This window comes from Anser brachyrhynchus (genome assembly GCF_964034855.1).
Source record: "Anser brachyrhynchus genome assembly, chromosome: 5".
Lineage (NCBI taxonomy): Eukaryota > Metazoa > Chordata > Aves > Anseriformes > Anatidae > Anser > Anser brachyrhynchus.
In genome coordinates, this window is record NC_137699.1 from 61,186,626 (window position 1) to 61,214,008 (window position 27,383).

Below are 27,383 nucleotides of genomic sequence, written 5' to 3' on the forward strand. Positions count from 1 at the left end.
GCCTGATGCAGGTGTGGTGCACTCCGAGCACTGAGCTTGCTGGCAGGTTGCTCCACTCCGGTGGCATTCATGCAACTGAAGTACAAGGTAAGCACAGGATGGTGCCTCTTTTGCTGCTGGATGCGTACAGAGGAGTCTGTGAAGGCTGTTCTGATGATGTGGTTTTGGTTTGGGAAAAAAACTGTGCTCCATTGAAAGGCTCCTGATAGCTGAGATTCTGTAGTCAGACTGTTAGTACAGTCGAATGACAGCTCATTCCTGTTTCGTTATCAAATAGCTGCGTTCTGGAGTACAGAATAGAGAAAAAAAATAGAGTGCACTTTCGTCAGTAACCACTGTAACGTCCTGATAGCTAGCAAGCACATTTTGCTTTAGTTTTAAGCAATAAAACACAGTGACAAATGGAAACGAATGTCAGAATTAGTATATACGTTGAGATATCAAGCAATGAAGACTGACACAGAACCTGGCAGCTGACGTGAAATAGCTCTTCTATAGGCAACAGCAAGGAACAGAAATGGCAGGAGGCCTGCCTGCGTGCTTTTTTGTTGTTGTTGGCTTGTCTGTAGGTTTTGAATTCCATCAGCAGTTTGAAAACAAAAAAAAGAAAGGCAGGAAATTATGTATTTTTTTCTTTACTACTATAACTCTCAGCTGTCCAGGCTGTGGATTACTGGGCACTAACTGCAGCACAGTACACCTGCCCCTTCCACTGGACACTGCTCTGCTTGCTGCTGTTTAAAGCTGCTCCAGCTCTCCACAGAGATCTGTTTGTATGCCTTTCAAAGGTGGAGGAAACAAATATGCTCGTATATTCTCACTGACGTGTTTTGTAGTATCCACATCACTGCTTTTTCTTACATAGCCCATGCCTTGTTACCTTGGAGATGGCTAACAGCTAATTCTAAAATGGTAAAGGCTGAAAAATAGCCCAAATAAGGCAGCAAGACTGGAAAGTCCAGGTTTTTTCAAAGGAATAACAGACTAATAACATCCAGATTGCTTGCTATACTTAGATGATAAATGCTATGGCCCTTAGAAGCAATGTATCCATCTTAAATATTTAAGGCTTTCCTTTAAATGTCTAACAAAAAGACTTAAGGTAACATAATTGAAATTATTCCATTTTCTCCTCGCATTTTAGTGTGGAAAGAGGACACTTACTCGGAAGAGTGATTTAAGAGTTTAAGTGATGGGACTGGAGGATGTTCGTATCTTTTGGGCAAATTTCCTTGAGGCTGAAGTGAGGAGGATTAAAAAAATACATATTTTTTCCCTTGTGTTTCAGGTTTTGGGGGTAGGAAGATGTGTAAATATTTGTTAAGACAGATTTATTGTACTAAAGGTTAGGCAAGTATTAGAGAGACTTAGTTAATAAATTACTTTCAGGTTCCCCAGTTTCCTTGGACTCCAGTTTTAAAGCCACCTTAACTCCCTGTTATCCAGGGAAAACATGCATTCTTAAAATCTAGTCAGGCACCAGTTCTCCCTGCCTCGCCCTCCCCATGCTCCCTAAGCAAACAGGGGATTAAAGTGTCGCTGATTGAACGTTTTGTTGATAGCTGCTACCCTGAAATGATCCTGCCTGGATAAAAACTGACTGCAGCAGGAACAGTATGCTTATACCGACTGCGGTTCCTTTAGTGGATGTTGCAGTGCTTCCACCTCTTTCAATCCAGGTATCTGGACCCAAGGATGATGATACAAATATATTTTAGCTTGGAAATAAAGTGCATCAATGTAACTAAGCCACTGGGGTGGTGCGCACAGAGCAACAGTGAAAATTTTCTTAAAAGGTTACTTTGTTTTGCTGAACTTTGACTTCCCTTTGCTCCCTTGGTGAGGCAGCATTACCTGACAAACAGCTTAAATGATGTTATTCAGAAAATGGTATCCCGTAAGCCTTTGTCAACTGGGTTTGTGGCTTGAGAATGATCCACAACACTAAAAGAGTCACTCTGTTTCAGTGTCTTGCATACATTTTAGTAACATGTTTTTCATTATGCATGTATTTATTATCGTGTATTAGAAAAGGGCTGTAGCTGTTCTTTCCTCCTCGGTACCAGGTTGCTGCCAGTACTCTTCTCAAAAAGCTGCAAAGACAAAATCAGCATTTCAGGAGTGCCTGGACAGATACCTACAGTGAAGGCTGGGAATGTCTACAAAGGCAAGCTAGGTTAAAATTTTTTCTCATAATCAACAGTTTATCATTTAAGGGAACAAGTCCTGCCCTACCTCCTTCATCACGTCTAGCAGGTCAGAACCTCATAACCTGAAGATGAGCTGCTGCAACGGTTACAGATTTGCTGACTCAAAGCCTTACCTTTGGATTTAACCATGTGTTAGTCTTTAAAGGATAGAATTAAATTGAAGTATAATTAACTAACAGTTCATTTAAATTACTTTTGGTATTGTACCTCCCAAGCCTCTCTTAAAGAGGAAGATATTCAAAGGTACAAACATTTTAAAAAAAAAAAAAAGGCTAGATTTCTAGCAGTTGTCTCCTTTGGTTTTCACAAAATGCCCACTGAATTGCAATACACTTCTGTGTGTAATGATAAAGTGTATCGCTAGTCATATATCTAACTGCCTAGCTTCTGATAGCACTGGTATTTATCTTGTACCTAAATGTGGTAGGATTCTACCAGCAAGATTATCTGGTATGTATTTTTGGGGCTTGCCTACTGCATATGGATGATAGGTGCAGGTTTTTCAGCTATCCCAGTGATTAAGTGCAATGAGCAGAGCTCCTGTTTCTGCTGGTGGGAACCTAATCCACGTTTTCTCTCCCAGCAGAGTATTTAAACCTCCATGACATAGCTTAATCACATATATTCTCCATCCCTCCTTTTGAAGAGCTTCAGCTCTGCACAGGATAGTGACATGCACAGCCTAAATCAGAATAATAATAATAATAAAAAAAAAGAGACTACAGCATAGTCTCTGGTTCCTACCTGAGCTCCTAACTGAAAGGCAGCAAGAGTAAAGGTAAGGTGCAGTGTGGAGGGTAAGTGAATCACCTTGACAAAGCATGTTAGTTTAAGTGCAGGAATGGAAACAATCCTGGTGGAAGGAGGAGAAAGGATGAAAAATGGAGCGGTGCTGAGGAGGGAGTACTGAGAAAAGTGAAAAAAGGAGCCTGAGTGGAGATGGGAGGGGACAGAAGGCAACAGCTGAGTAGTCTGCCTAAAAGTGATTTGATGAGACTGGGCTGGTGAATGGACACTCCTTTGGAGGCGACATTCATTGCAGCACAGATAGGAACACAGGTCCTTCCTCTTTAGATGAGTGTTGAACCAAAAGGCTAGAAAATCATGCAATTACTAGTCAGCCCACAGAGAATGGAACAATTTCAACACGAAAGGTCAGATAAGAGCCTTGCTGCAGAGTGCCCTGTACATCAGCGGTACTGGCAGAGTGATCAGATCAATCATCTGGAAGATTATAATAGCGGGTCCTTGGGTTCTTTCAGGGATGGGAGCAAAGTCCTAATTTCTGTAACCCCCACTGAGTGCTTGAGCTCTTAGCTGGAAGGGAGGCAAAGGATGCAAAAGCCATCTTTTGTAAGAAAAGTGGGGGCTAAACAATAATGCCAAGAGGAGTGTGGCTGTGGCTTCAGTGCACGGAGGCATTCCTCTCTTAAATACTGAAACTCAGAGAAATGGGGTTTAAGCAACAATTCTTCTCAGCATTTTCTGTTAGCTAGGTTAGGAAGTCAGCACACAGTACTTGAGGGATCTCGTTCCAATCTTGGGGAGGCCATTCAGTTCGGCTCCCAATTTATTGAATGAGTCTGGCCCAATTTGTAAAATCTGTAAATCTGACACTTAAATTACACCGTGTTTATACCCAGAATTTCAAGACAGCATCAAAAGGATTCTAAATTGTTACAGTTCTACTAAATATAACGATAAAAAAAAATTGTATTTCACCTTAACATCATACTCCTTAGCCTTTTGGTGTTTGGTTCTTCTTTCTTTAAGTAGAGCAGGCAGCATTCAAGCTTTTGTAGTTCAGGACTAGGACTGTAAAAGGATGGGCGAGTCTGTTTGCTCAAGATGTCTCAAATATAGAAACAGATGCAACTGAAAGACACAAGAAACACACTAATTGCTCTTCAAAAAGTCTACATTTGCAAAAAATATAGAATAATTCAGTTGGAAGGGACCTGCAACAATCAAGTCCAACTGTCTGACCACTTCAGGCCTAGCCAAAAGTTAAAGTGTGTTACTGAGGGCATTGTCCAAAGGTCCTTTGAACCCTGACACCCACAGCACATCAGCCACCTCTAGGACACCTGTTCCAGTGCTTGACTACCCTCATGGATAATATCACACAATGCTTGAACTGACCATGGCTGGTTTTTTATTATTATTCTGTAACTTGGGTCCTCTCTAAGGAAAAGTGAGAGGAACGCTGAGGAAGCTGGGTTTACTGTGTAAATATTTACTAAGGTATCATACTTGCTATACTGTCATTTCTTTATGTAACGTGAAGGGGAGAATATCTGAATTTTAAATAATCAAAGCAGAAATCCAGTAGGTGGCTATTTCTCTCTTTGACAGATCCTGCCCTTACTGGGGTATGGAATTAAACACCCATTTTCCTCACTTTCTGCCCAAGCATGTGATGGATTTGTGCGCGCTGTGGCTCCAGGGACGCTCCAGGACCCACTGCTGACAGGATTTCAAGCCTCCTCAGCCACAGGGCGCACTGTAACCACCTTATCGGTAAGGAAAGGGGTGTTGGCTGCCTCTCCGACCATGTTTGCACAGCGGGGCCTGCTTATCTCTTCAGGAAAAAGCGCCTCTGCCCTGCGGGAAGCAGGCGGGAGGTTGGAGCGCCATGGCGGGCTCTCCTGCCTGCCTCAGGGCAGCTTGATCTCGGAGGCAGTGGTTGAAGCCGCCTTAGCCATGGTTAAAGCTGCCTCAGCCACCGCATCTGAGCTCCTGCACCTCCATTTAGGCCTTGAAACACCACCTGGGCAGGAGCTGAGGCGATGGCAAGGCTGAGGGAAGGGCGGGAGCCCTGCTGATAACTGGCCCCTCATGCGTGTGGAGCCTGAGAGGCGCTGCAGGCCGGCGGGGCCTCCCTGTGCAGGGGAAAGGTCCTGCAGTCAGTACGTGAGGAAAAGCATAATAAAAATACATTCATACTGCTTTTTATTGCCTTCAAGAGATGTAGGGAGGAGGGCAGAGAAATGCTGCAGGTGACAGAGTGCGGTGGCCTTGCCCCGGGGCAGAGCAGGGAGCAGGGAAAGGCAGCACAGGCAGAGCTGCTGGGTGTACAGGGCAATAAACTGAAAGGGAAAAGAATGAACAGCGTAATAAATATCAGTTTTAAGAGACTGGGCCTGACGTAGGCAGACAGAGAAGACGATCAGAGGCTGCACTATGAAAAGCTGTACCCCACGTGGAAGGAAGCTGCTGAGATAGTTTCCCCCCCCACTCCTCTGTGCTGAGTGTAAGCAGAAGGAATCAAGCTATTTTTTTTTCTTCTTCAAAAATAGCTTTAAACCTTACCAATCCCAAGAGGAAGTAATTTTCACAAAATGAATGAGCATCAAGAGATACGGTTTTAAGCTGGCCATAGATGTAAACAAGTGGCTTGTTAAAAAAAGAAATAATCACCCTTGTGCGAAACAAACAATGTATTTCATACAAATTCCACATCTTGCCCCTCCTTATGTAACTGGCATAGCTGGCAGGATCGTGGCAAATTAGGTCAAGCTGTACCCAGATGAGGGATTAGAAACAGAGTGGTTTAGAAATAGCTGAAGAAACTGACAGGGCTGGAATGGAAATATTGCTGGGCTACTCTGAAAACCAGGGAAATAGAGAGACGGAGCCAATAACACATAATAATTGTGTCTATTGAGAACAAGGCTCACAATGTGAGTTAAGCAAATGCACTGCTGATAAACATCCTGCAGGTTTTCACAGCTGTAATGGAGCTCTAGTTCCGATTTTCTTTGCTGGCAAACAACGAAATATAGAGAAAGTAAGTAACAGTCACAGTACTTGCTTTTTTGTCACAATGTATGAGCTGTATCGGTAAATTAAAGCCAAATAGCATAAAACCAGGACACTTTTTCACCTTCAAAAGCTATTACTATAGGACAAGCAACAGCGTAATGGTAGTACTAATATAAATAGCAGGCAGTTGGAGACCTAAAGCAGAACCGACCAGCACAGTCCCACTCCAAAACAGAAAGTAGGATCTCTGAAAACGGGAAGCAGGAGGAATAACAGCATAAATAGGGGTGAGATAATTCAAAACAAGGAGGAAGCCAGAAAAGTCCTATTCTTAGAAAGGTTGAGAAGTGGTCTGCTTTCATAATTAAGATTGTCTTATCTTTACAGCTCTCTTTAAATGACAGTGCAGTGAGTATTTGTCATCAGGCTGTAGGAAGACAACATGGTAGAATGACAGATTTTCCCCAAAATTGAGGGCAACAGCTTGGTAGGAGTGTGAGCTAATTATAAAAAGTTTTTTTTTTTTTTTTTTCCCTAAGCCCTGGAATTAAAGTGAGTCAGTCTCTGGCAACATCCCCATTGGTTACACTGCTCTGTCGTGTTTTACATCTTCAGAGGTAGTCTTTATCCTCCACATTGTAGCAAATAATAAAATTCCAAGTACAGAGAACTAAAAATAAACAAGGTTTTAGTGCACAATATCTGCAAAACACAAGGGCACAGTGAAATAAACAGCTCAACATACTTTTAACGCACTTATTTTCTGTTTCAAGTTGTGAATCAGTCTTCTAGTCCAACTGTCAGATTTGTTTCAAGTGATCAAACCAAACATGCTCTTAAAAAAGAGCACAACAGCGTTTCTTAGACTTACTGCTATAAAAGAATTCCAGTAAATGCTGCCCAGAAAACTCATTTGACCACCTCAGATATCCAAGAGCATTTTTAACAGGGAAAAGAACATTTCATTGGAAGAACTTAACATTGACTTTTCTGTGTGAAATGCCATCTTCTTGACAAACCTATTTGGAGAAAGAAGGCACTGTCGAGTGGATAGTCTGACTGAGACACAAGCTGAGAATCCTAAGATCCCACTTCTCCATCCAGCTCTACACCAAAAACATTCTGTGTAATTCTGGTATCCATTACCATGTAAAATAAGAATATGAATCCACTTCAAAAACTGCTGCCTACATTAATCTATTACGATGTATTAAAATAAATTTAGAATCTCAGTGGAACTTGTACAAAATACCTCAAAACGAGCAACTGATTTCACTTTTTCTCCTCTACTGCCGTCCTTCAAATTAAAGGTCTTTGCTGCTCCTTGTGAAAGTCAAATGCATTATGTTTCATGAAGATACACGCTTTTATTTGCTCGTGCTTTTACTTCCAGTTATTACTGTAAGTCTGTTTGACTTCTGTTGAAATAACGCTTTGTTATTTTGTTCCGACATCTTCGAACAGATCAGGCAGAAGCAAAGTGATTAAGTGGGTTCTCGAACACAAGCAATCTGACAGAGGAACCAGAAACAAGGAGATTAAACCGGGTGTTGCCTAACTTACAGCTTAGAGATAAAATAATAACTCAGTAGTATACATGTAGTTGGTACACACTTTCATGAAAAGACAGTAAAAACTCAAGTAAAGAAGTGAACCTTTTCTTACCCTTTGTCCTTGCATGCAAAATTTTTGTTTTCTAACTTTCGAATTATCTACTGATACAATCTAAAGTAATAAGTCTGCCAGAAATCTGAAAGCTCTTCATATTAGCTGTAGGTGGGAGGGGAAGGTCTGAATTTTCTTAAGAGACCTGCTCTTTTTAGTAGTTGTTTGTTAAGTTTGATCCCTTAATCCTTTGCAATTTTGCTACCTCCTAACTAAGCTTGAAATAGTGTGTATCATTTTGTCAAAAACTGCAGATTAGAAGGCAGAACAGGGAAGACTGCCAAGAGGGTGCTTTATTTTTGATTGTTCCTGCAAACATGATATGTAATCTCTTGTTAAAAAAAATCCCAATTCAGTGTAATCATAATTACTGTGTCCTCAACAGTATGAACTTTAACTCAAGGCATTAGAAGGCAGTTTGGGGTTCGCTTTATGGCAACAAAATAGAAATGAATGGATTATAACAGTTAAGAAATAAAAGACCTATTAGGGTCTTGTTGATTTTGATTTTAGAGCAGCATAGTCCCATATTACATAGTTCATCTGTTTTTCCCTATAGTTTCTTATGACATTAATAAATATTACTTTAAACATCTACTGAATAATCATCGCTAACTGATATACTTCTTGCCAAAAAGACAGAACTAGGAAACCAGAGACACGTGAGAGGTTTTGCTGGTGACTTGGCAGAAACTCGTCCACCTTTTCTTGCTGGTTAACTTTCTCTCAGGATAACAATGTTAATTGTTATTCCAGGGCTCTGATGAGTACTAGTGTGAGGTAAGCAGGTGGAAAGAGGGAACGGGGAAGAGAGTTTTCTTTATGTGAAGCAGCAGCAATCTGTTAGACTGGATTTCCATGTCTCATGGAAGTTTTCCATGCACTATTTTAAACATTCCTAAGAGATAAGGAGAAGCAGTGAGTGTACATACAGTCAATATCAATGCCAAAACGGAGAGCTCATCCATCATTTATGCATGTTGAGTGTGTGTATGTCTGTTTAAACCTTCACACAGTATGTAGACAGAGGTTAGATATCTGCATAAAACATAATCTTGTTTTGCTGAATTTAAAATTTACTTCTATAAATACCAATCATGGAAGATAATCTGATAACCCGTGACCCATGTTATTTCCTTTAAAATGAGTATTGCTATTTTATTCACAGCTACTGTGAGGTTAACAGTGAAAGCTAACTTTGAAAAAAGAGCCTTTACAACAATTCATGGAGAATAATTTCCCTATTTAGAGAAGTCCGGACATTTACAAGAACAATCATTTAAATAAAAATAGAATTTAAAGCCTATGTTTAAAACATAGCCTTTATTAATGCTGTCTAGTGAGCTCCATATTTATCTTACATTGAAAGAGTTCTGCTTTGCTTAAGAAAAGACAGAAAAAGTGCATTTACAAGAGTACTTTTTCTTTAATTTTCTGCGAAAATGGAAGGAATCGGAATCACAAGTTGACAAATGTTGTAAAATGAGATTTCAAGAAACATCAATTTTAGTAATGCTACTCCATCACTAGTGTTTCGTTCTGACTTTCTGCTGTGTGAACCAGAATATCCTGATATACAGTCTAGAGCATCTATGTTATTACTCTACAGCATATTAAACACAGAAAAAGGGGTTAAGAACCCCCTCCAATGTACAAACATGAATAAAAAAATTGATAAAAAATCACTTTTATACATAATGTATATGCAAACTGCTTTAAATACATGGTTTTGGAAGAGTTATTTACAAAATGTATCTGTCTGTGGGACAATCCACAGACAAAGCAGACACAGTTGCTTTACTTTATTGTTGCATCTCAACTTCGGGAGATATAAATTCATTCGGCAGTATAGCAAACACAAGAACTTGTGACAAAGGATCTTAAGGGCAACCCAAAAAATTTTGTTCCTCAAAACAAGGTAAGTACTAGGACTGCCAAAGTTTCCAAATAACGTCATAGTTTAATCCAGATGCCCGCTTACAGATCTATATTGTAGAGGACACATCGACGGACCCACTTTTAATACAGGCATGGCCACTGGATAAAACCTCCTGTAAGAGCCATAACTGATAGGTATGTTTTACCGAAAGAGTGAACTAACCTAGATTTTTTTTTTCCAATTTTATTAATATTTTAAAAAATACATAAAAATACAACATCCAATGTCTGAATAAATATATTTAACAAGTTGCAAGATACCTTATTTTACACAAAAATTTCAGCTTTAGAAATCTTGTTAAATAACTTCATCGTTGTTATATATTTCATTTTTTGTCTTTTTGTAACAAAATAAAAACTCTGAAATTACATAGAAAAAAGACAAAATATTTTTGTCAAGGGATAAGATAGTCCACTGAAAACCTATTCACAATTCCACTGTAAACATTAATAAACATTAAAATATTTGCATAATTGTGTGCTCAAAAATCCTATAAAAAGTGGAAGACTTATTACAACTGTAGTTTTCAGTCAACTACACTTCCTTTCACAATTTATTTTGTCCCATTTACATCTTTAAAACTGGGCACATTGCTGAACACATACTTTGGCAGTTCTGTATAGCAAGTGCTTCCACAAAGAGGAACTACTCACCAAGAGTTAACATACAGCTCGGTGAAAGTGCAGCAGTTTCTCAGTTCATTTTGATAATATTCTGATGTCTACTTGGTGCACTTGCTCTTCTAAGATTTCCCTAGAACACCTGAATGCTTCATTGGACATAACTTTTCAAATTTGATAAGTGCCCTTTCTCTGAATTAACAAAAAAAAAAAAAAAAGCAAACAAAAAAACACACAATGACAAGCATGTCACATTGTGCCTACAAACCTTCAGTTATCAATGAGCTTAATTTCTCTGAACAGTAAATTAAAAAACAAACAAACAAACAACAAAAAAAAGGAGGGTAGGAGGGTAGAACAGATAGTCCAGCAGTGGAAGTGTGTACAGGGTATACTTGGCAATGTCAAACCAGTTGAGTGCTTTCTGTGGTTGAATTTCAGGATTTAAGTCCGTGGCAGCAAGTTGCTGGCAAGGCAGAGAAATGTGTATCACCTGCATTCTACAGCAAGCACATTTTGGGGAGGAGAAGACGACGACGGACTCATTCCAGTGTCTGATGAAGCAGATGACATAGACGCTCCTGTATGAGACACTGAATATACAGAACCTATCAGCATCAGATTGTCCAAGTATGTATCAGAATGAAGGTTTCTGTAGTTATTATATTAAAAAGACCTCAAAGATTTGGCATGTCACAGAAACTGATATACTCAGACCATGCTTACAACTAGGAAGTCCAAATTTTCAATGGACAATTATAAAAAAAAAATAAATCAGTAAATGTTTTTGTTAGGTTCAAGTTCTGAAAAGCCACAGATGCTCTTTCTAAATACATATATATGAACAGAATAAGCAGATAACACTTTTTTTTTCCCCAAAAATAATACTGTCAAACTTTAGTTGCTTCAGATTCTGTATTTTCAAGAAAATGAACATCTCAGGGGAAGCATAAAGCAAACTTGAAAATTACCTTCTCTGTCTTTCTTTTTTAATCGCTTTCTTCTCCTGTCTATGGTTGCTACTTCTGACTTCAGAGACATGTAGTACTTTCTGATTTCCTGTAGTTTTTCTTGTAAGAAAGAGATCCTTTCAGCGCTGCTCATATTGTCCAGTTCATCTTAAAAGTGGGAAGAAAAGGAATAAAAGCTTCATTAAGGTGATCTTAGAAAAATGAATGCAACTTTCAGAATATACAAGATGCAGTGTGAAAGATATCACTTCCGTAACACTACACCAAAAAGGCCTGTGACTGATTTAGAATATGAGAATTCACATATTTTTCTTTCAGAAAAAAAATTCTTGTAAATTCCCTCTAATCCAAGTCACTTAAATCAGGCAGACAACATTAATAAGAGTCATGCTGCCCATGAGGAAAAGTTAGATATTCAACTATCCTTTCCAGAATCCTTGCACTCTTAATGAAAGACCTTTCTTTAACAACAAGGCATCAGTGGAGGAGGGAAGAATAACACTCAAAAAATTCTTTATCTTCCTTAGTTTTAGGCTGTTTCTTTTTTTAAATGACAGGTGAGAAAAACAAAAGCATGATAAAATACACCAAATAATTGCTTATCAGTCTGTTCATCCAATCACCACCTCTTCACACCACAACCTCAATTTTAGCAGCATTGACTCCAGACCTTTAATTTAATATTTTGACCATGGCACCAAAAACTGGGGATTTCAGACTACATTCACTTCTTGGGGGACCATGAGAGAGTTAGGACTGCAGTGTACAGATGCTTCATAACCCCAAAATGTACTGAAGATCACCCCGAATCATCTGGGATCAACAAGCAGAGGAAGGGGTGAGTGATGTGTGTGGGTGGGGTGGGGTGGGGGGGGGGAGATCAAATTTCTGTCTATTAAAAAAAAAAAGCTGGAAAGTACAGAAATAGTAGTGAATACAGCTATGGAATTCAAGCATTCACTCTGAAGACTTTGCTGAAGCTTTCCTAAAATATTGAAGATCCTATGCCTCAAAATTTATGCTTCACTGTTTAAGATGATACTAAAAAAAACCACCACCACAAAAAAAAACAACTTACTCAGTTGAAAACTCCATTTGTGTACTCTAGGAGAAGCATTCTGGTGGTGGTGCTTCTCTCTGTGTTTATCCTTTTCTCCATCTTTGATGTGAGGTGACATCACTCTTGCAGGTGATCGAGAAATCTTCTGTGGTTTGGAAGAGTTCATGTGTTTTACAGGAGTACATTTACTGGAACTGTCCAGGACAGGAAGGTCTTCACTGTCACTGCTTTGTCCTGCAGTAAGAGAAATGTACTTGACTTCAAAACAAAACACTGCCATTTTAAAAATGTTATATAAATGTTAAAGTTACAAAAAGGATTAAGAAAGAACTGCTCCTTCTTGCTCGGAAAATTCCAAAATACACACAGGAAAATTTGAATCATCAGATTCACTACATAACAATCAGATACAACATGCGCCGAACTCTCAAGTGAACTGCTCTTTAACGCAGCAGAGTCAAGGGCTGACCAGGCCCATTAGTTAAGAAGCAATAATCAATTTTTTCTACAGAAGTAATAAGGAAGCTTATTTTAAAATACGGACATTAGCACAATGATAAGCTATCTTAAGTCACATATTTTGGGGTTCTAATACAAAGCAGACACTAGAACTCCCTTTTTGAAGATTAAGACTGTATTAATACAGATAGCTAACACATGATTCTGGATATACAGTATATTGCTTTATACATTTACTAAATTGCTTCAAACACCTAAAAGAACACTTGTGAAACTAATGGCATAGAAGCTTTAACAAGAAACAGAACATTTTAAGCTATAGAGTATGCAAACATTTTAGATTCACACAATAATCGCAATATTCTACATTAGCCGGAAAATATGTCTGAATATTCTGTCAGATAATTAACTATTTTAGGTTGATATTTAAAAAAAAAATTGACAAAGCTTTCACAAGGCCCAAATACATTGACTCATTCTATTCAGCTTCTTCAAATTTTGATCAAGGTAACAATGATTACCAAAACTGAGGTATGGAAACCTAAGTTCCATCTAACAGAAATAATCTGTATGTAACAACGAAAGCAGGGGGCCCTATAGATGTTTATATGACAGCACACCCTTCCCCATCACCCCCCTCAGGAACGTACCTGTTCCATTCTTTTCATTTTTGGCTGCAGCACTTGATCGCTTTGGAGTACGCTTTTGTTTTTTTGCCAGTGTTCCACTGTTGCTGTCACTGGGTCTTTTTTGACCTACATGAGGGGAAAAAAAAAATGCACCTCCAATATTTCTGCTACAAACTCTTTATAAGCAAGAAAGAAACGTAAAGCTAGAAGACAAAACAAACCAGTCAATTTTAGCAAAGTAATGCCAGACTTAAGATGACTTCAGAAACCATTAGACTGACTTGTCAGAGGAAACGCTCACCCTTCTCTCCGATGTCTCTTTCTTGCACCGCTATGCTACAATTGCTTGACGTAGTACTGGCCTCAAACCCGTTAGCAGACTCACTTTCACAGAGCCCTTCTTGAGATTCCTCTGCCACGCTGTCGACTTCAATAGTCATGTCGCTTTCACTCTTGATGCTGCGGGACTCATCCTGACTAAGAGTAAGAGGTGAGGCCACTGAAAAGCTTGACTGGGCAGCTGGGGGTAAGGCAGACGGGTTTGAATTTGAAGTATTCGGGTCTGGCTTTTCTGATATTGTATCTTCACTACTGCTCTTCTCCTTTTCATCCAAGTCATCCAAGTCTACTTCGTGACAGAGCAAAGTTTCCGGACCAATCTGAGGCATTGCATCATCCTCATCTTTTAAGGGAACGTTATCGTTTTCCTCAGATGGACATTCAAAGTTCTCATTCCTCATCTCTTGACCATGCTGAACCGATTCTGCCACCAGGGATGGCATTTCTTCATTTTCAGTTCTGAGCGACTCTTCAGCATTCAGCCCTCTACATTCCTCTGCCCCAGTACATTCATTGGTCCTCTCATCAGATACAATATTTGGGACTTCCATCTCACTCTCCCGTCGATTCCTTTTCTCAGGTGAAGCCTGCTCCGAAGTTTTCCTTTTCAAAAGCTTCTTATCTTTTGTAGAAGGCTCCATTTCACTTTCAGTAGTGCTGGAAATCTCTTTACAGTCCAAGGAAGACATGTCTAATCTTTCAGTTTCTGTAAGAGATTCATTTGCCACATCTTCCTGACTTCCTGGTGAAATCTTTGCATTCTCTAAACAGGGATCTTTTGTCTTGCTCCTCCTCCCTTTTCCTTTAGGTGATTTTTCAGCTTCTCTCTTGATTTCTTCCATTTGTTCTGATTTATTTCCAAAAATCTGAACAATTTGTTCGCTTTCTTCAACTTCCAGTTTCAGTGTTTCTAATGGCTGCACTTGACTCCTGTCATTTTCTCTCAGTGCATGAGGAATCTTTGGGCTTTCCTCATCTAGCTTCTCATCGTTTAGTTTTTCATTTTTTTCCAGTTCTGAAGTTTCTGGAGAAAATTCTTCATTCAAATTCTTCTCAGATGACTCATCTGCTTCACTGTCAGATGAGCCAGAGTCTGCAGAAATAAAAATAAAAAAAACAGAATGGAAAAACACCCTAAATCATCAATTACAATTACTTTTGTCAACTACACAAAAACTTTTTACCAGTATTCTATGCTACTAAAATCGATTTAAAATAAACAATTCTAAACTTCAACAACAACAACAATGTGTATTAATGAACACACTTATTACAGGTCTTATTATTACTCAAAATCCTTATTAACTGCTGTACTAGTAGAAGTATTATTCCCCAAATTATCCGGTATGAACAAATGAGTTTAGCAAAAATGATTTTACGTATTTGCATGACCTGTAGATATCGTCACCCTATCTGGCATCAGCAAAACCAAGCAACCAACAGCCAAACCAAACCATAACTCCCCTCTTCCCCTCTCCACGTACCCCCCCAGTCAGGGAAAAAAAAAAAAAAAACAAACATCCCTCCCACACCACAATATGGACAGTCCATTGCTAAACTATTGCGCCCATCACACACCATTTACAACACAAGCACTATTATGTTACCAGAAGATTATTCAAGGGACCTGTACTAAAAGAAGATGTTGACTTCACTTCAGTTCTTGTTCACAGAGGCTTAGAAATATCAAAAATATCATTGTAATTTGTATATAATTAACTTCTTTACTGGATGATGCACTACTGAGGCTGAGGACATAATTGCCATTACAAAAACTATTATTATACCCCTAGATTTGGTCTGTTCAGGATTAAGACTGAAAGGCTCTGGCCAAAGAAGACAGGATGACTTGCACTGTCATTTCCATGCCATAGCTTGCCTGTGAGCAAACTGTGCTCTTCAGCAGTTTCAATTCAACTACTTCCTCAGTAAAATTCACAAGGAGGGGAAGGAAAAGTAAATAAATAAATAAAAACCTCTTTTCAAAAAAGGTACTAAAAAAACCTGAAAAACATACACAGGACTGAGATCACTCACCGTTTGATCCTCTATCAGAATCAAACATTCCTGAGCTACGTCTCGTCTGCCTGCGGGGTGTTGCTAAAATCAAAATCGAAAATATTAATTTTTATAGAGTAAAATCTGCACCGAATTCTTTGTTTTATTGCTTGCACACTGACTGGTTAAGTAGGACTTCAAAGCTGCTGAAAGCACTCTGTTCCCTGAAGTTGTCATGTTAATGCACTGCATTACATCACTGTTTACATGCACTTCCATGCCAGAACAAGAGTGTATCAGAGGTACCTTCTGTTCCATTTGGCAATGGTGAGGAATCTGACAAGTTGTTCCGTGCACTTCTGGCTCCTGATTTACCTTCGCTATTAGGTGTTTTGGATAAAGACGTGTTTGATGGAAGAGTAGATTTCAGAGGGGGCCGCCCTCGCTTTGATTTTTGTTTCTCCTCCTCTTTCTTCTCATCCTTTTCACTCTCTTCTTTATTCTGAGGGAGAGAATTAGGTATTTATTAACGTGAAACCTTTTCTTATTTTACCCTATACATCAGTTAAAAAGCTAGACTATGGACTAAATAATCTTATTTTTTTTAAATTAGGAACAATCATAGTCATAAAGTAAGGTACTGTAAGAAACTTATTGAAATAATCAGTATTACTTTTGTTCTTTTCTTCTGTTTTCTCTTTGGTCCTCCTTTGTCCACAGGCCAGATAATCCGATCAGCTTTCACCCATTCATCATACCTGAAAGCACGCATCAGCATACTTTTATTATGGCATATAAAAACTTGGTTGCAATATGATATTTAAAAGATTGAATTACAGAAAATATTTATCAAGGGAAGGTAGAAGAGTAGAGCATGTATTTACAAATACATGCAGTATCTGCCATTAGAAAGATTAAACTTCTAATAAATGTTATTATTATTATTTTTTCTTCTAATAATAATTTCTAATTTGCCATTAAAAATTTACCTTCTAAGATCTTAAGAAAATTTGTGATGAACAGAGGCATGGGGGAATGGAGGTACAAAGTTCCCCGTCTCTTGCTAGCAAAGCACTACAAGTCAGGGAAACGAGACAGCTACGCAATTTCTGAATAATTTCACATGATATACCAAAAGTCCATTTTCACCAAATCACGCATCAACAACAAAATATACCTTCTTTCATTGAGTTTTTAAATTATAGCAACAGACAGAATGAGATTAAGAAAAGCACAAAATATACTGCTAGTGCTTATCAAAATTTCCTGATTTATTATCAAGATAAAGGGAAACCTGTAAGTACCTGGGAGAATACCACCCTCTCCTTCCGCCCAAACTTAATGTTGCCTCGAAAATAGATTTGCTTAATTTACTTAAAAACTTACGGATTTATCATGTCTCAAGTTATACAACAGAAGTGTTTTATTTTTAAAAAAAATATCACTTTTGTGATACGTTTGCCTATATAATCACAATGTTCTTAAAAACAACAAACCCCGGCGATTTCTACAGCAGTGTTAGCGCGGCTGCCAAGAGAAGCTTTTGATAATTTTTTTCCTGTAGTTCTTTGTTGCTTAGCTCTCTCCTACCCTCTCTACATGTAACAACCGTTCTTTATAATCACAGTTAACACTGAACGCAAGAATAAATTTTGTTGCCAAAATCTCAGTGCTTGATAATCTTCTAATTGCAGACGTCTTCACCGTTCCCAGTGACTCTTGTTTAAAAGTCTGATGCTGCTAACGCTAGCTGACACAATAAATTACAGGGATACTCCTGTGAGGAGAGAGGATTACTCACTTCAAGCAGGGTGGAAACTTGGAAACACACAAGTCTATTCTAAGATTTCAATGCAACGGCGTCATACCATGAACAAAATTACTACCATTGAAAAAAGAAGAGTCAGATCCTGTTACCATGTTGATAATTTAACTCAGAGCCAAGTCACCGACTATCTTTCTCTTTTTTTTTTTTCCTAAAAACAAAAACTGTTTTGGAAGTAATAATCTTTTTAACAAAACAAGAAGCGAAAGGCAATGTGTTCTCACCTTACATTCCAACCATAGTAATGAACTAAATATAAAACTTCTCCATCGTCAATTTCAGTGCTTTTAATACTGGCTTCATAAATTTTTTGAGTCTTTCCACGTCCGTATTTTACTTTTACTTTGGTTCCAGTCAGGCAGGGTTCTGTGTCCTCCTCATCCTCTTCACCTTCTGATTCTCCTTTGTTCTCCATTTCCTCCCTGCAGTGAAGTATATTCAAAATACCCACTAATTAGTGGCAACCAAAGTTTTAACATTTAACTAACACAGCCAAGGTACTACAAAGAAGAAGGCTGTGTCAAAAATTTTCTAATTTTTTGCATCCTGTGCTGTTTTTAAAACATATTTGCTTTTGACACACTACTTTGAAATAATTTTTTTTCATCTACACTTTGCTTAATGGTTTATAGTTTACTAACAGCGTATGGAAGTTTGGATGGCCATCCCAGTGGCCCTCTCATGGTTGGAAACACCATGGAATGGTGTTCTAACAAATCGTGAATAAATCTGAAACAAACCTTGATTACAACAGTTTTTAACCAAGTTCAGAAGTGTCTACGCAGCTTTTATTAGCTGTATCTACATCTTATTAGCTGTATCCAATATTTAAACACAGCATCAAAACATTGTTCCAACTATCACAGTCTAACCTATTTTTAGGGTGAACTTAAGAGTAATGTAAAAGTTAAACTAAAAAAAAAATATCACCAGGAAAGAAAATACTGAAAGACTGTGGATTTCTTTTAATACAATATTTTTGCTGGCCCTCAGTGAAGAATGAACTATCCTGTTGTAGCAAATAGATGGAAGAAAAACAAAGATGACAAGCACCACCTGTATCACTTAAAAGAAAACTATTTTTGATGTCTTAGTCACTTGACATACCCCTGCAACCTGCTACACACCCACACTGTACCTCCATTTGAGGCATTTTTGCACGCTACGGTCTACTGCAAGATTTCTCTTTGGGCTGCACAGTAACATTTTCTTTAAAATAACTGTGCGTTGCCTCCACTCCTCAAACCTCTTTAGCAGAAAAGATGCAATATCCCTACCCCTAACTCAACAAATCCTATTCATTATCAACTGTGTCCCACACAACTTGACCACATGCACCAGCAAAACAGGTAGAAAAACCAGCTCAAACAATTAAAATCCTGTCCTTGACCACAGCCAGAAGCTGTTAGCTAAGAAGACGTCTACTCTGGTAAAAACTCAGACACCTGATCGCAGCTTGTTTCTAACCAGGAACGTAAATCCATTTCAAGTTGTCAGACTTTGGATGCAATTTTCCCTCGTGTGGTGGTTTTACCCTGCTGGGCAGCCACACTCCACCACAGCTGCTCTCTTACTCCCCCTCAGAAGAAGAGGGGAAGAATTTAATTAAAGGGAAAAGGAAGAGGGGAAAAAAAAAATACCAAAGGCCGTGAAGAAGCACAAGGAGAGGAAAAAAATGATTCTCTGCTTCCCACAACAAGCGGTATTTGGCCATGTCCTGGGACACAGGGCCTCAGTAGGCGTAGCGGTTGTTTGGGAAGACAGACATCTTCATAACGAGTCTCCCCTCTCCTTCTCCTTTCCCACCTTCTATTGCTGCGTGTGACACCATATGGCATGGAATATCCCTTTGGTTAGTTTAGGCGAGCTGTCCTGGTGATGTCCCCTCCCCACCTCTTGCCCACCCCTGGTTGGAGGGAGCCCTGATGCGGTGCCAGTGTTGCTCAGCAGCAGCCAGAACACTGGTGCGATACCAGTGCAGTTCCAGCTACAGGTGCAGAGCACAGCACTGCGGGGGCTGCTGCAGGGAACGTTACCTCCATCCCAGCCAGACCCGATACCCCTCTGCAGATGGTTTGTTTCCTCTGCTGTCTCCTCCCCCATCCACTACTCAGTCACTCTGTTGTTGCCCTGCCACGTATCTCCGTGCCATCCTTTTCAACCCGTCTTTAGGTTTCATTCAAACTCCTTTTCCCTCCTTTGCCTTCTTGGCAGATCCTCTCCTACCTACCTACAATACATTTAAGTAACAACAAAACCAAGCAAGCTGCAGGTTCAGTGCTCAGCATTCAGCACAGAAGAAGAGGGGCTCTTTTCCACCTGTATTTTAACTGCCCAGTTGCTCACCATCCGTATAGCAGCCTGCTCTACTTAGCACCTATACGTACTAGGGTGATAAAACACAAAGACAACCTTGGCAGGACCTTCAAGGAAATGGAAGTGAAAAATACTGCCTGCCATCTCCCAGAAAAAGGTCACTCCTTAAAAGTATAGTAAACTCTCCAAGCTTGAAATAGTATTTTCTTTTTCCTGTCTGGCTGAGTGAATTAAGGTCTTTGATTTTCACGTTTTAAAAACTGGTCAGATCTCCAGCTCTGTGGCTACCCTTGCTTGGAGTATGGCTCTATCAGGACACAGATATACTCCTAAGAAGGTGCTACAAATTAATTCTTACCTCTCCCTCTGCCTCTCTTCCTCTTCATCTGATTCTTTATCAGACTCTTCCTGTTTTTTAATTTTTTTCTCTTTTTGCTTTGGTGTACTTTTTCTCCCCAGGGGAGTTTCATTTTCTTTCTTTTCTGCATTCTCAAGTGTTTCCTCTACATCTTTGTTTTCCTTATTACTGTCTTTTAATTTATCTTGTGTTTTATCCTCTTCACTCTCTCTTTTAGCAGGGGTTACATCACGGGCAAGTCTTCTTCGTCCCTAGAACAGAAACAAAATTTGTTTAAATCTGTTTAATACTGACACCTTCCTTTTAGCATCTTCTGTCCGGATAGCTACCTGTTGATTTTACAGAACAAATCTGTCAGCTTTAGAAATACTAAATTTTTAAAAGGTACTTTGAGTACCTGGTCAATTGGTGTCTGGCACTGTTGACAGGTTCTTGGGGGTCTTGTACAGATTAACAATTTTACTAACTACTAGAATTATCTTTGATAAGGACATTGCATAGTAACCAGAGCATTTAAAATACATTATGAATGCAAGGTTAGTTATTTGGAGGCTATCCAAAGACAACAGTAGTGAAGGCACTATAATTATGATTCACAGTAAATCGGTAAATACTTTGAAATCATTCATAAACAGACAGTTGTTGACTGGGTTAATAAAGTAATAAAATATATGATCAAGTAATATTTAGTTATTGTCAAATTAACATCAACAACAAACGATTAAAAAAAAAATCTTTGATTCTTTTATCATCTCAAGAACTAATTTTCTCCAAAAAGTTTGTCAAGGTAAAACAAACAAACAAAGCTAGTGTCATGTCAGGAATTTCATCAAGGCTGATAGGTTTGGAAAAAACCCTTTAGATAGAAATAGAATACATAATGCAAATCTAAACTTATGTTTACACTATGTCTTTCAACTACTGATTTAAAGGCTATATCCTTGTTTGAAAAATTTATTTACAAGAGGTACTTCAGTAGAATTACATTTTAGTTAACAGGATGCTTACAACTTCAGTGATTTTAAAAGTTGCATTTCCTTGTCCTTCAGTAATATTTCTCTTTTAAGGAGCACATAATGACTTTTTAAAAGATCCAACAGGAATACTACAGCACCCTAATTCAGTCATATTCAAATACCTTAAAAGTATCCTTGTATTCTCCATCAGGTTCAGTTTCCACCAGCTGATGGGTCACTGATCTTATCTATGTAACTACTAACACAACCCTCACCTATACAGCATTCAAAGACAGAGGAAGACAAAAAAAAAAAAAAAGATATCTTCCCTCTCCTATTTTGTCTATGTGCTGTAAAATTGTATGTTTTCTTCAATTAAAAGAGATATTGTGTTAAAAATCAACTCAAAATGGGACTTCCTTTGATTCTTTAGGCTGTAGCAGTCCCTCGATATCCTTGCTTCTTGATGCACAGCTCTGAATTCCATGTGCCTGTGGAAATTCCCACCCACCACCAGGATTGTCCTGCTGGGTTTCTCTGTTCTGATGATATACAGCTCTCAGTAGCTCTCAAACTATCCCTGAATAGAAACATGACTGACATCAACACAGCCTTAGCAAATCCCATGGATGGTTTAGAACACAAAGAAATAGTGAAAACCGATTCTATTCACAGGTAGAATGTAATTAACAACTGAACACCAACTCGTTCACTGAACGTTGTCCTACTCTCGTACAAGCACATTAATTCAAATGTACAGTTGCTCCACAAGGGAAAACTCATTATGTAAACTGTTCAGTATACAAAGGGGTTTTGTTAAGTACTAAATAGAAATCAGTTCGAACTACTTACCCTTGGGGATCTTAGTTCTATTTCTTCTTTTTCACTCTCACTGCTGGAATAATTTTCTTCTGCTTCTTTTTTTACTTCTGTTGGAGGCATTTTTTGTTCCTCTTTCACACTTTCCTCCATTGGTTCCTCGTGTTTCTGTATGTCTTCTACCACTTTTGGTTCATTGTGATGGATGGTCCTGAACTGAATGTTTGCCGAACGGCAGTATTCTTCAAAACCATAAAGATACCTACAGGTAGAAATAAAGATTCATTTATATGTTTCACCTTCTGTTTTTTAATTCATTGAAGTGCAAAAAAAACTATTTTTCTGCTTGTAGGGAAGAGCATGAGGAGTAGTAACTTCAGGAAAAAAAAAGCCAGAGGAGGTTTTGAAATGAAACAGTTCTGCACACAAGTCAAGCGGCGAAAAAGAAAACTCTGCATGTACACACAGGTGCTTCTCACACATTTAACTTCATCTCTGTCCAATTAAGAACTCATGACAGTAAAGCTTACGAATATGTACACTGTTTTGCAAACATACACTGACAGCTAAGATCAGCCCAGTATTATAATACGGGCATACAAACAAGTTACCACATGGTAACAAATCGTCGTGCATCAGCTTGTCCTCTGGTAACTGCCTGTGCACACACACTAATCCAGTTACAGGTGAGAGAAGTATGAACTAGCTTATCCCTCAAAGAATAAATATGTAAATCACAACACACCATCATGTGTCCATACAACATCATTACCTCCACTGTAATAGCAACTTTGCACACATTTATTTTTTTTTTAATCGTACATACTCTTCCCTGTAAAATACAGACCTTAAACATGTGCCCGGTTCAAATCCCACTGAAGATAGTCTGAATATTTTCAACTTCATCAACATTAACATGAGTTGAGTCATTAGTGATCCCTATTCAATCAGCCAAATTTCCTTAGGTTCGAGTCAAGAGAACCTCATTCTTCCCTTTTACTCAAAAAGCCCGATTGTTTCTCGCTCAAAATTTCAGGAGAATAAATAATTAAAATAATCTTTATTTAGAAAACGAGACTGAAAAATGTAATTCCTAAAAGGTTTCCACTTCAACAGTTATAGCCTCACTGAAAACCAGGGGTCAGAATAAAAAGTGTTATGCATTTTCAATTACAGTAGTAATTTTGCTACTCAATACCGTCACATCACCATAGCAATGTACATCGGTTATGCTCTAAAGCTATTACTCTACAGACGCCACACAAAGATGACATTTAAACATGCTGCCTGGAACACATCTTTGTCTACCAACATGTGTGAGGAAGTTAAAGAAACTGGTATAAAATTCTGCTCACAGCATGCAGCATCTACAGGCTTCAAAGAGCATGAGACTGAGATCAATAACCACAAATTGCAAAGCTGAATTTGCCCAAACCTTTTTGCTCCTAAATAACTGACTGTTATATTCTGAAATGGCAGCATCACCTGCTGAAAATAAATGCTTCTTGATAAGAAAATGAGCAGGATTCTACTGTTTTACAGCAGCAAGAACTTATCCAGTCCTGACCACTCCTCCTTTTCTCCATTGTTTCAATCCTTGGCACTGGAAAACGCTCAAAACTCCTCATTAACTGAAGAATGTCAACTACTGTTTCATTAAACTATCAAAAATTGCTTTAATATTGTTCAAGTTATTAAACAAAACAAACAACTAAGAATGTTTTCACCATTATACAATAGGAGAACTTACTTTCTATAAGCAGTTTTTACATTGTAGGAAGCAGCCGAGTTCAAAATAGGAATGCCAAGGTCCATATAAATTTGCTTCCATACAGCACCGCTCTCAATCTTTGATGGGGGAAAAAAGAAAAAAAAAAAAGGTAAGTTCTCAGGTTTTGTTAGCCAAGAACATTAAGGAATGACACTTAACACAGACACAGTTCACAACCTTTAAGAACGATGAGACATGTTTAGTTTAGGAAACATCCGACACTTACATTGTCACACCCACCCTGCTGATATACCAGTCTAAAAAGTTTGAAGAGATTAAGGTCCTTGTAGCCCAGAACAGGTGGTTTGTTGATAGGAGTACCTAAATAAAACAAAGATAGAAATAAAATGTTATCACACAGAACTGAAAACTGCTGTTTCCATTCCTATAGAGTCCACTTGACTACCTGGATACACACTCTTCACACTTGACACCTTTCTACATTCTAACATCTCTATTTAATAGTTCTGTATGTTTCAGTTTAGTAGTTTCCAACCCCTCTTTTGGGTACATCGCATATTTCTGGGTGGTTTATTAGCATACTGCCACCAGCTGCTTGATAACTCTGATTTCTTGATCTCCTTTCCAGTTTTGTGCAATAATCCCTATCCAGCTGGCTGCATCCCACTGTTCCTCTCTTGAGGGTGGGGGCAGCCAGAATTGCAGCAAACTCTGCAGAGTGCCTGATAAATGCTGGAATATAGCAATGTGTGAAGACAGTAACTCAAAACACTGTGGTCTGAAAGGAATGTGAAAGAAGCAGAAATGCTGAACTATGAAAAGATACACAGGCAGGATGTGAAACAGCACGGTCCTAACAGGACGTGAATATTTGGGACAATTCTGAGAAAACGAAAGAATTTGACTCAGATGAGTGGGAATTATATAAAAAATAATAATTTCAAAAGGAGAAACCAAGTGACTGGGGAAAGCAGCTGCCTGTGTAGATGGTATTCATCCCAGCATGGAGGAATATCAAAACTCTTCCCTGCTGCTCGTCATCTTCCTTCATCTTCACGCAATTGTATTTGGAATCTTGAAAATAACTTTATTTGGGAATGCTGACATGATTATATGAATCAAAATATTCTTAGTGAGTGAAGAGAATGTAGAACAAATCTGGTGGGAACAAATGTTGCTATAAGAGCAGGGGGAAAAAACGTAGATGGGCAGGGAGAAAGACCCAGTCCTGAAGAAGACATGCATACTGCTCACTCAACATGCTAGCTTAAAGAACAGTTTCTAGACTGGGACTTCAAATTCAGTGCACAAACACTTCTTTCTCCTCTGCAGATCACTGACATCATCTCTCTACTTGGTTCATAGTAGGTTTGGTAAGAGTGTTTAAGAAAGGGAGCAGGGAAAACAGAAAAGGGGGAAGAACCAGCCTACTAGAAATCTGGATTTTACACAACCAACATAGGTTTTTTTCTTTTTCTTTTTTTCCCTGAAATAACCTGCCTCGGAAGAATAACAGGCTGTCTCTAAAAACACTGGTTCTACACAAATGGCCTCAAAATGCTGTACTGCAGTATACCCTGCCATAATACATGATCTGTGATAAGCACCTGGTAATATTGAACAGACTTGGAACTCTTCTTTTATTATTGAGTGGTCGAGAACAGACCTCATCCATAGGGATGCAGAGCCTCTTTAACAAAGCTAACCTGATTTTTTGCTTTCACTTTAAATCCAAGAAAATGTTGTACTTTAAAAGGAAATAAAGGAGAAATATTTTGATGCTACATGCATTCCATTGTAGTGTCAGTCTCATCACAACTTCAGATATGAACAGCTTATGTAACAGTTCTCCCAAGTCAGCAGGTACATCCTGCTCTCTATCTGTACACTGCATGTGTACTACCAATGGATGTCTTACCCCACAACTTTAACTGCTCCAATTTATAACAGTCTCACCTAATTCTGTAAAGAAAAGCATTTAAAATACACTGTTTTCTTGTTCTAGCTACTGGACAAGGCAGAATTTTGTTTCTTCAGGTGAGTATCATGATTAAGACAGCTCTGCAAGGAGCTGAAGATGGCACATCTCCTATTATCTGCTGGTTGAATTTCATCATCCGTGAATAGCTGCCTCAGGTTCCAGCCCGAGATTAACAGCAGCAGAATTCCCAGCCGTGGCTGTCACAACAAGAAATCAACCAAGAGCTTATTTAACAGCGATTGTTAACACAAAAAAGGTTTTGTAAAAGCAAAACAAAACCAGAACACCTCAGGGGGGATTTATGTTTCCTTTGTGCACTGTGCTTCAAAGCATTTGAAGTAGATCTGCCACATGTGAAAATGGGGAGAAGTGTTTATCCTTGACCAGACCAGCTCTCACCCCGGTTCACTGATGTGAGAATATGCTCATAACAACATCCATTACATTTCAAGATACTTTTAAAGCTATTAGAAAACGTGGACTGAAGTTTTTCGTTTGTTTGTTTTAAATAATTAATTTGCTATTACCTCTGTCTTCCATAAACTTATAAAGCTGTTGGAGGAAGTTGTCCCTCTCTTCAGGATCAAGCTCTTCCTCAGGCTGTGAAAACAAATGCAGTCATAATGAAAACAAAGCATGCAAAGCAACAATTTATTTGTATAAAAGCATAATGGCAAAAACTAAATCAAAACCACTTTCCACTTGGCCCTACAGTCACAGGATGGCAAAACATCCAGAAGACAAAATCTCCTCAGGAGACTGAAGTGGGTACCTCAAGAGGACAAAAAGGAAGTGCAGGTTAGAGAAAACCTCAATCCATGACAGAAAGAGCCTGAGTGTGATCCTCAAAATGAAAATATACCTAATACCTGATACTAATACAGAAAAGATCTCTTATTTACAGGACCAGAGCAGTTCACAGGAATGCTAGGTTTTGTTTTTTTTTTTTCCCCTCAGAGCTCATATTTGGAAACGCTTTTACAGTCACTTCCACAATTCTCTGACCACTTATCTTCCATAATTTAGTATTATAAACTCCTGGATCTTATCTTTAAAACTTAACTCCTCAAAGAAACTCTTACAAACTTTATGGGAAGGAACCTAAACTGTATAACAAAGATTTTATTCTTTGCAGGTGAAAATTGTGAAAATAAAGTACATTTGGGAAGGGGAGAGAAGGGGGGAAGACAGAAGGCAAGAGGAAATAATTTCCACGTATCTACATAAACTTAACAGCATTCTGAGATTCTAGAAGAGACAAAAAAAAAAAAAAAAAATCTTTTCCCTGCAACACTTTACGCATGCCACATTCTTCCTGCCAGCCTGGCAATCACAGGGATTGCTGGTAAGGCAGTTTGCTCAGGGAAGACTGCAGCTGTCTGAAAGGAAAGACATACAGTACGTGTCAAAAATCTTACCCTTACATTATTAAAAATAACAGCAAAGTCACACGCAGTTCCAGAAGGAAACCAGAACAGTAACTTCAGTTTCAGCCTTCTCTGCATTCTATAAACTTTAAGCTTCGAGGCAGGAAGATATGCAGTAAAATGTAAATGTATATGCTACTGCCTTGTTAACCAGAAAGCAATCTGCCAAGCATCGTGAATCTCAGCCCTCTCTGCTTCAGTGAATTCTAAGCTTCAAAGCCCAACAGGGATCACCTGTAGTCAGGCAGAGACGGTATCTGCTTCTTATTTTCCCATTTTTTCTTGTGAAATAATTTGAGGAAATTAAATGAAGA

At 38.6% G+C, this 27,383-nt stretch overlaps 1 protein-coding gene across 3 annotated transcripts in view; it reads right to left on the reverse strand.

The window, feature by feature from the left end:
* Positions 1-8,944: 8,944 nt before the first annotated feature.
* The window catches only part of ARID4A (AT-rich interaction domain 4A), a 48,670-nt gene continuing 30,231 nt past the window's right edge, over positions 8,945-27,383 (reverse strand). The window contains exons 12-25 of one of the 3 annotated variants that reach the window (XM_080592355.1): positions 26,170-26,242; positions 23,927-24,021; positions 23,680-23,777; positions 21,963-22,191; positions 20,155-20,405; positions 17,705-17,902; positions 16,329-16,413; positions 16,031-16,157; positions 15,695-15,757; positions 13,620-14,750; positions 13,340-13,444; positions 12,249-12,464; positions 11,171-11,317; positions 8,945-10,792 (exon numbers count right to left, since the gene is read on the reverse strand). In XM_080592355.1, the coding sequence (XP_080448481.1) occupies positions 10,689-10,792; positions 11,171-11,317; positions 12,249-12,464; positions 13,340-13,444; positions 13,620-14,750; positions 15,695-15,757; positions 16,031-16,157; positions 16,329-16,413; positions 17,705-17,902; positions 20,155-20,405; positions 21,963-22,191; positions 23,680-23,777; positions 23,927-24,021; positions 26,170-26,242 (2,922 nt within the window). In that variant the 3' untranslated portion in view covers positions 8,945-10,688. Of the gene's footprint in view, positions 10,793-11,170; positions 11,318-12,248; positions 12,465-13,339; positions 13,445-13,619; positions 14,751-15,694; positions 15,758-15,961; positions 16,158-16,328; positions 16,414-17,704; positions 17,903-20,154; positions 20,406-21,962; positions 22,192-23,679; positions 23,778-23,926; positions 24,022-26,169; positions 26,243-27,383 lie in introns of all 3 variants that reach the window. The other 2 variants (XM_080592353.1, XM_080592354.1) reach the window with 2 other exon arrangements.